The sequence below is a fragment of the Gobius niger genome (assembly GCF_951799975.1).
Source record: "Gobius niger genome assembly, chromosome: 7".
Taxonomy (NCBI): domain Eukaryota; kingdom Metazoa; phylum Chordata; class Actinopteri; order Gobiiformes; family Gobiidae; genus Gobius; species Gobius niger.
In genome coordinates, this window is record NC_136858.1 from 10,794,203 (window position 1) to 10,808,793 (window position 14,591).

General features: G+C 41.1%; 1 protein-coding gene across 1 annotated transcript; it reads left to right on the forward strand.

Annotated features, from left to right (window-relative positions):
• Positions 1–823: 823 nt before the first annotated feature.
• LOC306965129 (bone morphogenetic protein receptor type-2-like) lies at positions 824–14,185 on the forward strand (the record flags this gene model as incomplete). The annotated part of the gene is made up of 10 exons (XM_079559371.1): positions 824–860; positions 2,853–3,047; positions 3,129–3,281; positions 9,173–9,246; positions 9,313–9,549; positions 11,466–11,568; positions 11,856–11,998; positions 12,077–12,227; positions 12,426–12,562; positions 14,087–14,185. 10 exons carry the CDS (start codon positions 824–826, stop codon positions 14,183–14,185), a joined length of 1,329 nt encoding a protein of 442 aa, XP_079415497.1.
• Between the last annotated feature and the right edge of the window lie 406 nt (positions 14,186–14,591).

A 14,591-nucleotide genomic window follows, 5' to 3' on the forward strand; every position in this document is an offset into this window, starting at 1 on the left:
AGAGACAGATGAAATATATTGATTATTAAAAGTGAAACACAAAAGTTTCCCTGATCATTTTTTCTTTTCTTTCTTATTGATGTTTTGCAATTTGAAGCTGAAAGTTAATTATTAAGTATCTTTTATTTTGTCCTAAATGCTCTCAAATAAACTGTAACTGTACTGGAATACAGGTTGTCTAAATGAGTCTTGTAAATGTATTCTGTTACTACACTGGTGGCCACATCTGAGCCAGAGTGAAGCAGTGACAAATGATTTGTTCAAAAGTCTCCCCCTTTTGTTTTCTCCTTCTGTTACAATCAAAGATTTCAGATATTTTGCTTTTAAAATGTGTATGATTTGTTGTTCACGCATTCAAGTTCTCCTGCAGCTCTTTTTCTAACGTTCTCTTCCAGACCCCTGGCCTCGGCTTTATGCTGCACTCTGTCGCCCTCTGGTGGTTATAAGACACTCCTGCAGCCACTCTTTTCCAGGCGGTGACCACAGAGCTGGGATTGTAATTGTGTGTGAGAGAGGTTTTCTTTTTCTTCACGTTTTTGAAAACTAATTTAGTCATAGAATCTGGCAACTCTAAGGGTGTGGCTCATTCTGCTCTCTGATTGGACAGTCGTCTGGAAAACAATTAAACCAAACATAAAATGCAAACATAAACAACTTTTAGAGAGAAATTCCAATAGCTCTGTCCTAATGAAACACTCCAGGGCGTCGGTGTGGCCGGTTCCCAGCAGCGGTGTGCAGGTGTGCAGGGGGAGTGACGTGGGAAGCTCCTCCACATTCTTCACTCTGATAAACTCTGGCTCTGAGCGACTGCCCTCCAGCTGCCATGGACCTGCTGCTGCCAACCTGGAGCCTGCTGCTGGGTGAGTCCTGCCATCTTTAGGAACCACTGATGACCCCTATTATCACTGAGAATGTTAATTGTTCATTTTCTCTGATATATTTGGGCTGTGACTCGGGTCGTGTGTTCGATTTACTTGATGCCATGAAAACTCAAACATGCATAAAATGTCTTTGTAAAGTTTGTGATCCGTTTCTATCTCCAAACAGCAAAGTAAGTGTTTCTATGATGGTGTTTATAGAATATAAGGTTTAATTTCCTCAAGGCCGTCCCTCAGTGTCCCTCCATAACTCACAACAGGCCACTTTTATTACTTTTTGAGGTGGTCACCCTAGTGGACGAGCACACAAAGACTTTACAGAACTGCACAAGTCTTCAATTTTCCTCTGCCTCCTAAATGTTCAGAGATAAAGGCGTAGTGTGAGCAAAATCAGCTGTATTACAGACATATAGACACATAGATACACAGGCCTGATGACATTACAAATAAGAAGACAATGTACAGGACCCGTCAAAAGTTTGGAAATACTTTATTATGGTTTGTTTTTACTCCTATTTCAAGACTATCTCACATTGTAGATTCATTTATGAATGAACTCACATGGAATTATGTTGTAACCTCTTAACCCCCACCGGAACCGAGGGCATTTCCTCCAGCTTGGCTTTACCCAAATATAAAAGCTTCTTGAAAAAAGTGTCGTAAAAGAAACAATAAGACAATAAACAAGCGACTAAAGCAAAACAAAAAGGTGGCAAAAAGCGATGAAAAAGCAAAATGTGTGTTACTCTGGCTGCAAGCTTTTAGATTTGGGTAAAGCTGAGCTGGAGAAAATTAATTTGGTTAAGTCGGGGGTTAAGAGGTTAATGTCTTCAAAGAGAATCACACAATGTAAATAGTGTTGGAAATAAAGAAAAGCCAAAACATAAAAGGTGTTCCAACTTTTGAGGGTTCTGTACATCTGCCGTATCCAATGGCAACGCAGAGGCATCCATAACCAAACAGACTACAGACCATTTGATTTTCACCTGCATTAATACATCAGCCAGTGTTGGTTAGTGACGAAATACATGTATGTAGAATACTTATTTTGACTGTATTTTAAAATGCAGTTACTTTCCTAAAGTCAAAGGGATATATTTATGATGATGATTTTATATCAATACATTTTGTCAAATTGTCTCATGTAAAGCGCTTTGTGACCATGTCTGTGATATATAGACAAATCGTGTTCTTCTTCTTCTGCTTCTTTTTAATTATACGTCAAATTTATCAATCAAAATAAATATAATGCAAATCAACGTGAAAATATTGGAAGTATTCAGAATACAATACTCTGACTGAACAAACATTTTAAAGTAAGTATTCAGTATTCTGTAACTAAATAAAATTTCAAAGTATTCCCCTCAACACTGTCATTAGCCCATGTAGTGCAGATGTTGCAATAGCGAAAGTTTTCAAATTGACAGCGGTCATTTCAACACTTTTTTCTTTTTGAAATCTACCTTTGATGAAATGTTGTAATATTGTCGTTTTTTTCCCCAAAAGAAAAGACATTTGTATGATTTTAGTATCAGTAACATCATTCAAATGTATACAATGTGTGGTACACTGTAAACCCCAATTTGTGACAATTACTTGGAATAGTTTGTAAACCCAATGCGCATTATCTTTCAAGCAATGGTCACTAGTATAATGCTTGAATTATTCAGAAGTTTTTCACAGTATGCAGCACTTAAGACACATGTTCTGATTACTAGACGGTTTAGTACTGACAACTTGAAAAGACTTGTACGGATTACTTACATTGCATTTTTTGAGAAATTACACGAATATACTTGAACAAAAAAGTGTTATGAAGCGAAGTATGATTGAATCTGACTTTTAACTTCATAGTCTTCAATCATGCAGCTAATAATAGAAAGGTTTAGTGTTTACTCTTACATCAAAGTTTGCAAGATGTGCTCTTAGATATGCTCTACTTTTTACTATTATTTCCATGATCTTCACCCACAGAGTTTGTCCTGCTGGGCCTCTCCGGTCAGGTCTATCCTCAGATGAGGCGCTGCAGATACCAGAGTCGGCCACACAGACGGCAATATGACATGGTCGGTGCCGTGAACGGATCGGAGCAGCACTGCTTCTACACCAACTGCTGCCTGGCTCTCTACCTGATCACTGACCACGGCGAGCTGGAGGTGGACACTCTCGGTGAGCAGATTTGCATCCGAAGCACACACTACACTACAAAAAACGTTCCCTATCATTCAGGTTTTTTCTTCTTTGTTTCAGCATGTTATTTGAGATACAAGACTTGTTCAGAAGATGCCTGCACACGAGTAAATCACTTCCTCCACTGTGTTTGCAACGGCGACTTGTGCAACAACGTCACCTCGTGGACTCGAGAGGGAGAGAAGAAACCTGTGCCCCTTCAGAACTCCAACGGTACCAACTCATGCTTCACACTTAGAAACGAGTATCGATACTAATTAACGTGATGAAATAAGAGCCGGGGCATCAGTTAGGGTGAGTGGCTTCATCCTCCGCTTCATATTACATAAAATATCTCTGCTGGACACGTGTAGAATTCTTCAGTTTTTTACAATTTGGCCCCTAGTGGCTGGAGTGAACATTCTGGTTATTTCTTTAAAGATTCATAACATCACACAGGAATGGAGGCGAGAGGCTTACTTTTTGTTGCTGTTGACATACTCAGGAATTCATGCTGTACAAGTGGCCAGGTTAAGTCATCTCGCGGGCCGGATCTGGCCCACGGGCCTTGTGTTTGACACATGTGGTGTAGATAGATTATTGATAGATGCACACACGTGGATGAATATGTAGATAGATGGATAGTTAAATTAATATGTAGATGACACAGAAACAGATGGTGATGCATTGAAATGTACACTCCTGTATCAAGATTGAAAATGAAACAATATTGTATCATCAACATTGTAAAAAATATTTCTATTTGCTAAATCCCAGAAGAATTAGAGATAGAATTTTCTACACAGTTTTATGTTCCTTTTTACAATTCATTAATATTTGGTAGCATGGCCTTTAAACTGTATATTTTGGTTCAAAAATGTTGGATTTCTTTCCACAAGCTTCTCACAATAGTTGCAGGAGTTTCGGTCCATTCCTCCAAACTCAACTGGTGTAACTGAGACACATTTGTAGCCACCTTGGTGCACATGCCTTTTCAGATCTGCCCAAACATTTTCTACTGGATTGAGATCAGGACTTTGTGATGACCACTTCAAAACATTGACTTTGTTCTCCTTAAGTCACTTTGTAACCAGTATTGGCCGTATGCTTCGGGAATTGTCCACTTGGAAGACCCATCTGTGCCCAAGCTTTAACTTCCTGGCTGATGTCTTGAAATGTTGCTCCAATATTTCCACATCATATTCTTTCTTCATGTCATTTATTTTGTGCAGTGCACCAGTCCCTCCCGCAGCAAAACAACCCCACAGCATGATGCTGCCCCCCCCCCGTATTTCACAGTTGATTGATTGATTGATTGATTGATTGATTGATTGATTTATTGATTGAGCTGTCTACATTCATATTTTTACAGTAGTTAAACATTTCATCACAATAAGGCTCAAAAGGAGTCGGCTGAAGCTGAACCCCTCAGTCATCATTATTAATCACCCTTGGGCTATACATATTCAGTTGGGATGGTGTTCTCAGGCTTGCAAGATTCACCCTTTTTCCTCCAAATGTGACGATGGTCATTACGGCCAAAAAACCTTTTTCCATCAGACCACAGGATTTTTCTCCAAAAATGAAAGTCTTAAAGTCAGAGTTCCCTCTCAGCCCATGTCGGTGCAGGACTTGTTTCACTCTGGATAATGACAAACTCTTACCAGGTTCAGCATCTTCACCAGGTCTTTTAAAAACAGTTAAATAAAGTGTATGTAAACATATGGTTCTCACTGTCACTCTGACACTCACTGACCCCCGCCTGAACTGAGCGATTTTCTCCACTTCGGCTTTACACAAATCTAAAAGCTTCTCAACTGGAGAGTAACAGTGTAGCACCTCATTTGAAATCTAAGACCTGCAAAAGTCATTGTAACTTTTTTTGTTGCGTTTTTGTTGCTTTTCCAGCACTTTTGTAGCTCTTTTGTCACTTATTTGTTGCGTTTTCATCCTCGATTTTGTCGCTATTTTGATGCTTTTTTTTTTTCCTTATAGATTTGGGTAATGCCAAACTGGAGGGATAAGAGGTTAAAGTAACTATTTGAAGAAGTTGTACCTAACAGAACTTTTATTGCTTTTTACTTGTACTTGAGGAGTAGTATTTGAATTGACAGTACTCTTAATTCTATATAATATTTAGTTACATTTCCCAAATTGAGATTTTTTGTATTTTTCATTGTGTCCAATTTTGTCTGTTGGATTTCTGAAGTTACTAAAAGATAAAACACAGTTCTACTCATTTGAATATACTGTATATTATGGCTACCGCTTGTGTGTAACCTGGCATTTTGCTTATTTTCAGACGCTGTATTAGTGGTTGGATTGCTAACGCCGCTGCTCGTGTTGTGTGTAGCTGCGTTCACATTGAAGTACATCTGTAAGAAAACAAGTGAGTATGTCATTTCATGAACACAGTGGGAGGTAAAAGTATGTGAACCCTTTAGAATTTCTCACATTTCTCCCTAAATTGGTCATAAAATTTGGTCTGATCTTCATTAAAATCACAAGAATGAGTAAAAAGAGTCTGCTTAAACTAATACTACCCAAACATTTACATCTGGTCATATTTTTATTGGCCATAACATGTAAACATTCACAGGACAGGGAGGAATAAGTAAGTGAACCCTTGGATTCAATAGCACAGCGATCAGGATGAATCCTGGACTTTACAAAACTGTTGTGCTTTGGGTCATTGTCTTGTTGCAGCTCCATCCTCTGTTGAGCTTCAGCTGTTGGACAAATGGCCTCAAGATTTTCAATTTTTGGTTCATCAGTCCACAGAATATTTTGCCAGGAGTGCTGGGGCCACAGTGGCGCAGATGGTAGAGCGGGTCGTCTCATGATCGGAAGGTTGGGGGTTCAAGTCCCGGCTCCTGCAGGTGCAGACTGTCGTTGTGTCCTTGGGCAAGACATTTCATGCAATGCCTATGTGTGAGTGGTTGGTGGTGGTCGGAGGGACCGTTGGCACAGACGTGAGCAGCCTCGCTTCTGTCAGTCTGCCCCAGGGGAAACTGTGGCTATATATATATATAGATTACCACCATCAGCATGGTGAATGAACCCCCTCTCCCTTTCATATGAAAAGCTCTATATAAATAAGATTCCCTTCCCCTGTGGAGCATCCAAGTGCTCGACCTTAGGGCCCCACCATGAATTTCTTCTCAACAAGACAATTCTAAACTAGTGTGTGTTTTTCAGGGGCGAGGGCAGCTTTAAGCCACACCTCAGTGATTGGACTTCAGGTTGTCTCACACCTGGATAAATTTGTCTAATTCGCTCTTGGATGATCCCAGGGGGTGTACTCACTTATCCCACGCTGTCCTGTGAATGTTTACATGTTATGGCCATGTTGGGTGGTATTTGTTTAGGCAAAACACTTCAACTCATTTGTGTGATTTAAATAAGGATCAGATCACATTTTATGACCAATTTAGGCAGAAATGTGAGAAAGGATTCACATACTTTTACCTGCCACTGTAAAGATATGCCTGGTCAAATATGACTCCAGGAAAACGTTGCTCTGTCAAATGATTACTTAATACATCAAATAACGTGTACTGTACACCGTGCACATTCTGCAACGACAGCAGTACTTTCAAAGATAACATCCTGACATTTTTATTTCAGGCACCTTATCTTCAAATACAATAGAATTGTAGCTGTGTTTATGCATAAAGTTCCTTAGTTTTGTATAAAAATGGCAGAAAACATTTTCACCCCTCATATTTATATCTGTTGCTTGAAATTGATATTTCTAATGCATCTTGTTTTCTCTATTCACCTGCAGTGACTCGCGTTAAACTTTAAAAGTACCAAATGCTGTGCATCATATTTTCATGTATTTTCCCCGAGTTCTTTCCCAACTCTGCCCGGGTGCAGCTGTGGTCATTGTTTTACCTTGACCACGATCCCCTCCTTCCTCTGAAAACTGATATAACATTCCCGCTCATGTGTTAAGTGTGTGTGTGCGTACGTGTGCGTGTGCGCACGTGTTCGTGTGTGTGTGTGTGTGTGTGCGTGCGTGAGTGTGTGGTGTTCTCACGCTGTGCCTGTCCACCTTGAAACAGTTTCATTCTCCGCTGTGGCCTTGCTGTTATCTGTGCTCGAGACCTCCCGCACTCCCCTGAAGATTTGCTCATTTCCAGGAACTGTTTTGATGGCTCGTATTAATGGCCCATAATGCCACATTTAGCCAGTTTCAAAATGTAATAAGCCGATATTGCATCAACAGGTCAAAAACATAATGAAATACATCAGTCTGACATTATTTAAAAAATTAACACATCTGACCACGGCGGTAGCCCAGAGTGTAAAGTGGTGCCACTGTGTCCTTGAGCAAGGCACAAGGCAATGTAGATGAAGTGCCTTGCCCAATAACACAGTCATGCACTTGTGGGAGCATAGATTGGAACTGACAACCCTTACGTCATAAGACGACTTGCTTTACACTCTGGGCTAACGTCGTAAGAAAATGCATGTTATTATTACAATTCAAAGTGCTTCACAATTGCATAAATTGTGAAAAAGATAAAAAAAACAATCCATAAAACATCAACATAAAAATTTATAAATTACAGTAAAAGGCAAGAGTGCAGATAAAATACTTTTAGTGTCATATGCATAAGCCAAAAGAACTGTTTTCAGCCTGGATTTAGACATGGTCAGAGAGACTGTTCCAGATTTTAGCTTTAGCCTCACTGTGTTTAGTCCTGACTCTGGGAACCACCAGGAGACCCCTCCCTGAAGTTCTCAGGGCCCGAGATGGTTCATACAGCTGCAACATGTCAGAGATGGACTTTGGTGCTAAACCATGAAAAGACTTGAGTGACAGGAAGCCAGTGCAGTACTGCATGTACTGCAGCTCTAACAGTGAGCCGCCATTACAGTATCTAATCTGCTGGAGACAAATGGATGAATCAGTCTCTCTAAGTCTGGTTTTGACATTATTCCTCTGATCTTAGCGATGTTTTTCAGATGTTATTGCTTTGATGTGTTTAAGTTCAGGTCTGAGTCCATGATTACTCCTAGATTTGTAATCTGATTTTTGGGTTTTAGAGCGGGAGACTCAAGGTGATAACCAGTGTTGAGTAACGTTACTTTTTAAAGTAACTGCTTAAGTTAGCTTGTTTCTCCTCTGGAAAAGTAATTTGTTGCGTTACTGCGCTCCTTTATAATGAAAGTAACAATAATAAACATCTGTAATAGCCTTCATTTGTCGATCTTTTTTTCCGATGAGGAATGCTCCATTCCACAAACTGAGTCGCCAAAAACCTACCTACTTTATTGTGTATGTGGACAAGTTGCAGCTAAAGGCAAGAATAAAGAGTATGAACTGTATTCAACTTATAAAAGCTTAGCTTTCTTTGCTTTATGGTTAACGGTTTGGCTTTGTCAGAAACTGCCAGTTTTTCAACCAAAAGAACGTCTGTGAAGGAGCTCTTACGCTTTACAAAGTGCATTGAATTGGTGATAGTAAACTTTTAACAAACTCAACTTAATCGTGTATCTTTCCTCAACCGCATAACCAGCTGTGAGTTTGTTGGTAACATTGAAAGGACCGATGCTGCCAGAAGCTAAGTGTTGTTGTTTGGGAGGCGAGGGCTTCATCGTGGTTTTTCTCTTTAGCTTCGCCTCCAGCTTCATCTGTATTGTCTTTTTCTCCAGCAAGTTCAAAATAATGTAAGTACTTCCACAATGTGAACACACTCGCTGAAAACTCTGGCATGCTGCTGACTTGAAGTTAAGGTTTGGAGCACAGACGGTTTGAGCAGCCGTGTAAGGAATGAGGGAGAGATCAGGATCAAACTAACGCAGTACTGATTTGAAAAAGAAACTAATACTTTACTTAATTCCCTGCAAACACGTCAATAAGTACCACATTACCCCCAACACTGCTGAAAATGCTGTGGGCCAATGATAGACAATGATAGAAAATATAGCAAAATATAAAAAAAATAGTCAATGTTCCGAAGAGAAATGACAATCAAATATATTTCAAGGTTCATGATTTATTTCTGAAATGTTTCCCCCCTGAAACAAACATGCTGTATTTCAAATAGGACCTGTCGTAGCAGCACTAGCAGTCGTTGTCGTTGACAATAATCTTTTCATTTAATCTGTTGAAGCCAAACTTCGCTCCCCTGTCGATCCACTGTGTGAACCCAAAGCCGCGGACATCACGGACGTAGAGCTCCTGAAGGTAAACAGACTGAGGAAGGTTCCACTGCTCACATCTCCTTGGGCCATAACCCGCCTCTCTTTGCAGGAGTTACGCAGAGGGACTTTTGCCGCCGTCTGGCAGGGCCGGTTCAAAGGGGCACCGGTGGCAGTCAAAGTCTTCCCTAAAGCCTGGAGACACAAGTTCCTCGCGGAGAGAGAGGTGCACCAGCTTCTAGAGACTGGACACCCACACCCCAATATGGTGCAGTACTTGGTCGCTGGCTCCATCGGGGCCTGTTGGTCATCGGGGCCTTTCGCCATCGTCCTCGAGTACGCCGCACATGTGAGTTCAGTCCTGCACTGTCTACTTTATTGGAGCTTTTATTAACGTTTATTCCTCGTCAAAAACATTCCTGGAGTAGTTATTTTTTATTTATGTTCTTACCTGAGCTTAGACGAGTTGATGCGTACCTGTGTGGTCTTGGTCTGGTTTTTGCGTGATTGAGCACATGTACAAAGGTGTTGTTGGAATTTGGCCTCTCCTCCTCAAACGGGGTGAAGTTAGAAGCGACCAAGCTCTTCCATCGACATGTTTAATTTTGTGTAACTATACTTGCATCATGTAAACACTCACATAACCGTATCACTCACCCCATAGAGGAGAGGAGGAGAGGCTAAATGCTAACAACATCTTTGGTCATTTTGCGTGACTGAGGGCACGCACAAAGACCAGACAGGTATGCATCAACTCGTCTAAGCTGAGGTAAGAACATATCTCAGTATGGAAAAACTGTGGCCTGTTCCTTTAAGAGCGGGGAGTGACAACACTATCGAACAGCACTCTACATTATCCACTAGACCGCTGGTTTCCAACCAGTTTAACCCCACCTCCTGGGGGTTGCATTTTGTTTAGAAAGCAATCACTTAAAAGCAACATTTAAGTAAAAAGACGATGTTGCCTTCAAAATAAAACTATATTGCTTTGCCTTGTGTACGAAATGTGCAGTATACATAAAGTTGCCTTGCCTATAATTCTCCCAAAACGACAAAGTTTTCAGACCATAGCTCTGAGGCCCTCACCGAACAGCTGAAATCATACTGAGAGTAGATCACACACAGGTGGCCTCTATTTAACCGTTAGGCCAAGGTGTGAACATTCTGGAGTCATTAGGAATGTTATAAAGGCAATTTAATGCACTCAGAAAAATGCTGTATGAATATTTATGCACGTCCCACTTTTCTATTTTTTGAAAAATAACAGAATCATGTATCATTTTGCTTTCACTTCACAATTGTCTGTTACTTGTGTGAGAACATTCAGTAAAAAAAATCCAAATAAAATCTTTATGTTTAGGGTTGTAAACATGACAAAATGTGCAAAAGTTCAAGGTGTATGAATACTTTCGAGAGGCACTGTAGTTCCAAGTCCCTCCTGCTACGTCCTCGAGTACCCCCTGGTGTCCTCTTGCCTTTGGTTGGGAAACACTGCTCTAGTCTACTGGCTGCACCAATTTTAGACCCTTTAAAACCCACTTTAGTCTGGTGGTATAATATTTCATGAGGTGGCTTTTTTTTATTTTTTATTTAGATATTATTTGTATTATTTAGTCCCACTGAGATTCCAGAATGTCTTTTTCAGTAGAATTCTGGCCCCAGAGGGAACCTATTGTACAGATTTTTAATAGAAGGGGAAACCAATGCACTCACACACAGAAAGGCCCAACCCAATCTGGGATTGAACCCAGAACCTTTGTACTGTGACACTCAGGTGCTAACCACTGTGCCGCCGTGTGCTGCCACTTTGATGGTCAAATATTTTATGCGGTGGTACTTGCTGTGAAAAGTTTAAATTACCGCTGTATGGTATTGCTGGCAAATCATTTTTCAAGTTTTACAAAGCTTTAACTTTTGTTTATACTCACTACTGCCACCCCAGGTCTTATGTGTAACTGCAGTCTCTATACTAAAGCTCGTGCATGACGGCCCTTTGGACCCGAAGTAACATCTTTTTGAGTGACAGTGCAGGATTTTAGAGGCAGTTGTGGTGAACAGGTCTGAGCTCATTCTACACACACATTTTTAAACTCTGTATAGTCTCTTCAAGTTATAAAATGTGAAAGAAATACTGTAGCAACGCAAAAAAGGCCCAAATGTAGTGTCTAAACACCACTGTTTTATCCTTTGAATGGTCAAGGTCCACAAAATGGCATCATGTGGCTGAAACCTATGAATGTTTCCATGCTTTGCCTCTGATTCCAGGGCTCTCTTCACTCATATTTATCAGAGCACGTCTCCAGCTGGACGTCCTGCCTCACACTGTGCCAGTCTCTGTCCCAGGGACTTTCCCACCTCCACAAGCAAGGTACAGCAGTCAGTGTCATTGGATCAGCTCCAATCCATTATTTTTTGGTCGAACATTTCAAATCAGAGTAGAATGAAATATTCAGGATATCATGTTTGCATACTGAAATAACAGCATGCTCAGGGCTAATTATAGGTGAAAAATATTATAAAGGGCTAAGCTATATTGCTAACATGACTTTTTAACCTCTTAACCTCCATTAATTTCAATCTTACATTCCTGCATGAAGCTCCTGAGTGTGATACATTTGTCCTGGACATTATCAGACCCAAAGTGTTTTCCCGCAGACATCCATAAGCCTCCTGTTGCCCACGGAGACCTGAGCAGCTCCAATGTTCTTGTGAAGGCGGATGGAACTTGTGCTCTGTGTGACTTTGGGTGCTCCACCATCCTGCGGCCCGGGCACTTCACAGGAACACAGGTAAAGCTTGTGTGCACTATAGGCCAGACGACATAAGAGTTTTAATGGAGTAAGTCGTGAAGATGAATCCGAGTGTCTGACCTGCAGGCTGCACGAGGGAAGGGGACACTGCTCTACATGTCTCCGGAGATCTTGGAGGGCTCCGTGATGTTCAACGATTCCTGGCATCTTCAGGCGGACGTCTACTCTCTAGGCCTGGTCCTCTGGGAGGTCTGGATGCGCTGCTTTGATTTGTTTGGTATGAGTTTTTCTTTAAGGGCAATTAGGGGAGGGAGATGCTTCCATCCTGAATAATATGTGAGGAAAAATAATGGATGGCTGAAGTCAAAACGAGCCAATAGAAAAACAGAATATCATTTCACAACAGCTCTATGTGGATTAATCAGGTCAAGCTTCTTTGACAACAAGCCTCTGTAAACAATGTCTCCCTCTGCAGGCGAGAGCGTGCCACCGCACCTCCTTCCCTATGAACAGGAGCTGCGGCCCAGTGTCACTTTAGAGGGCCTCCTCCAGCTTGTGCTATTCTCAGAACAGCGACCAGCCATCCCCGAAGTCTGGCAACAGCACCCACAGGTAGCTCACATTCACCCACGCTTGAATTTTTGAGATGAAACAGCTGGATCAATGGAAAAAAAAAAAAAACATATCTGATGTAGTCCTGGTTAATTCATGGTCTTATCTGGGGTCAGTTTCCCGAAACACTCGGGCTAAATCCAGACTAAACCTGGATTAAACATTGGTTGCAGCTCTTCAGAGGTTACGTAATGTTTCATTCTAAAATAAGCAGTCCCTCCAGGATTTTCCACAACTTCTGTGCAACTAAAGTGAGTTTCTGATCCGTTAAATCCATTTTATTTGTTATTATAGGATGTAGGGCTGCAAGGTTTATCAATATCGAATCGCAACCGAGGTTTTGACTGCTGAAAGTAAGAGCTTCATTTGCTGGCTGCCTTCAGTCTCCTCTGAAATGGTGCAGCGCCTCCTGGGTTTGTCCCTGTTTCAGAGCATGGTGTCCTGCACTGGTCAGCTCCACCTCCTCCTTCCTCTTCCTCCTGCGCAGCTCCCTCCACTCCACAACAGTCTTTCACCATCTTCTGGGAAGAGCTTAGCAGTTCATTTGATTTATTCTCCAGTGAACATCCATTAGCCGGAACCATACAAGGCATGTGTGGTTTAGCTGTGAGTCTTGCCCGAATACCTCCTTGTTTGCCCCTATTTTGTTTCCTGTAGCTCCTCTTGTGACGCCTCCACTGTGCTGCAGGTTCGGGGGCTCTTGGTGCCTCTGTGTTTCGGGTGAAGAAATCTGTAGGTCTCAGATGATTTTAGCTCTTAAACTAGCTGTTTGTTTACTTTTAAAACGCTGCTTTTCTTCAGGACCATTATGGACTATTTGAAGTAAACAGAAAAGACCTACAACAGCATCCAGAGGCTGAGGTTTTTTTTTCTTCTGTCTCTGGCATTTGAGTGATACAGTATGTTCAGCATCAGAAATGTGTCTGAGTTTCCATAAAGCAGCTTCTAAAGTGTTTACATAGACACTCTGTGATTCCATCCCAGACTTATTTTAATCACGTGGCTGTCCCACAGAGGTACTCTGAATGTCAGGGAAATTCCTCCAGGAGAGGGCGCTGTCCACATGAAACCAAATATTTCCTAAAGTAGATTATTGTGTATTGTTCTAATGTGGGGCAGTTTGAGCAAGAATAAGCTGTTTGAATTTCTAAGAGGAACATGACTTCCTTCACTCATTATTTTGGCACTTTATGCTTTTAAATGTAAAAATAAATAGATCGCAAATTAAATCACAATATTATCACAATAAAAATCTGTTTTGTTTTTTTTGGTCAAAATCGTGACCCTAACCCTAACCATCTGCTTTTTATATCAGTGTTCCTAAAGGTACTTGAGCAGGTGGCACTTAGAATGACCTCAGATTAAAAAAAGTTAAAAAAAATATTACTTTAAAAGAGAAGTTTGTTTGAAAGATGTTTTTTAGTAAAAGATCATTTTGAACATAACACTCTACTAAACACTGAATAATGTATGTTTAGTTGCTGGAGCACTTGACAATGTGTTGTTTTCTCCGTGTGCTTCCAGGGCGCAGCAGTGGCAGATCTCCTGAGCTGTTGCTGGGACGCAGACGCAGACGCCCGGCTGTCTGCTTCCTGCGCCGCGGACCGACTCGCCTCGTTTTAGTCTTCCACCAGAGAGGACTTGCAGGAAAGAAAACATCTTAACACGTGGCACATCTTGGGATCTCTCAGGGAATCTCTCTACCACATTTGAGCTAGAAATGAGTTGGAGCCGCAACAAACATTTTCCAATGACTTTCTCTTCCTATGTCACTGTTTTCTGTGTCACTACATGATGGACAAACTGAGATTGAAAACATCAACTCCCTTTCCAAAACTTTTATTTTGAAAACCCACTGCAAAAAATAGCATTGTCGGTGTTTATCGGAGCATTAGGAGCATGTTCGGTGTAATTGTTTTTGTTTTTATTCCCAGTTTGATGACTCACTTAACAGCGTGTGATCTGGAATGTGGCTTTCAAGTGCATATGACGCATAAGACACCATTGTTTTTTTTTTTTAAATGACCCA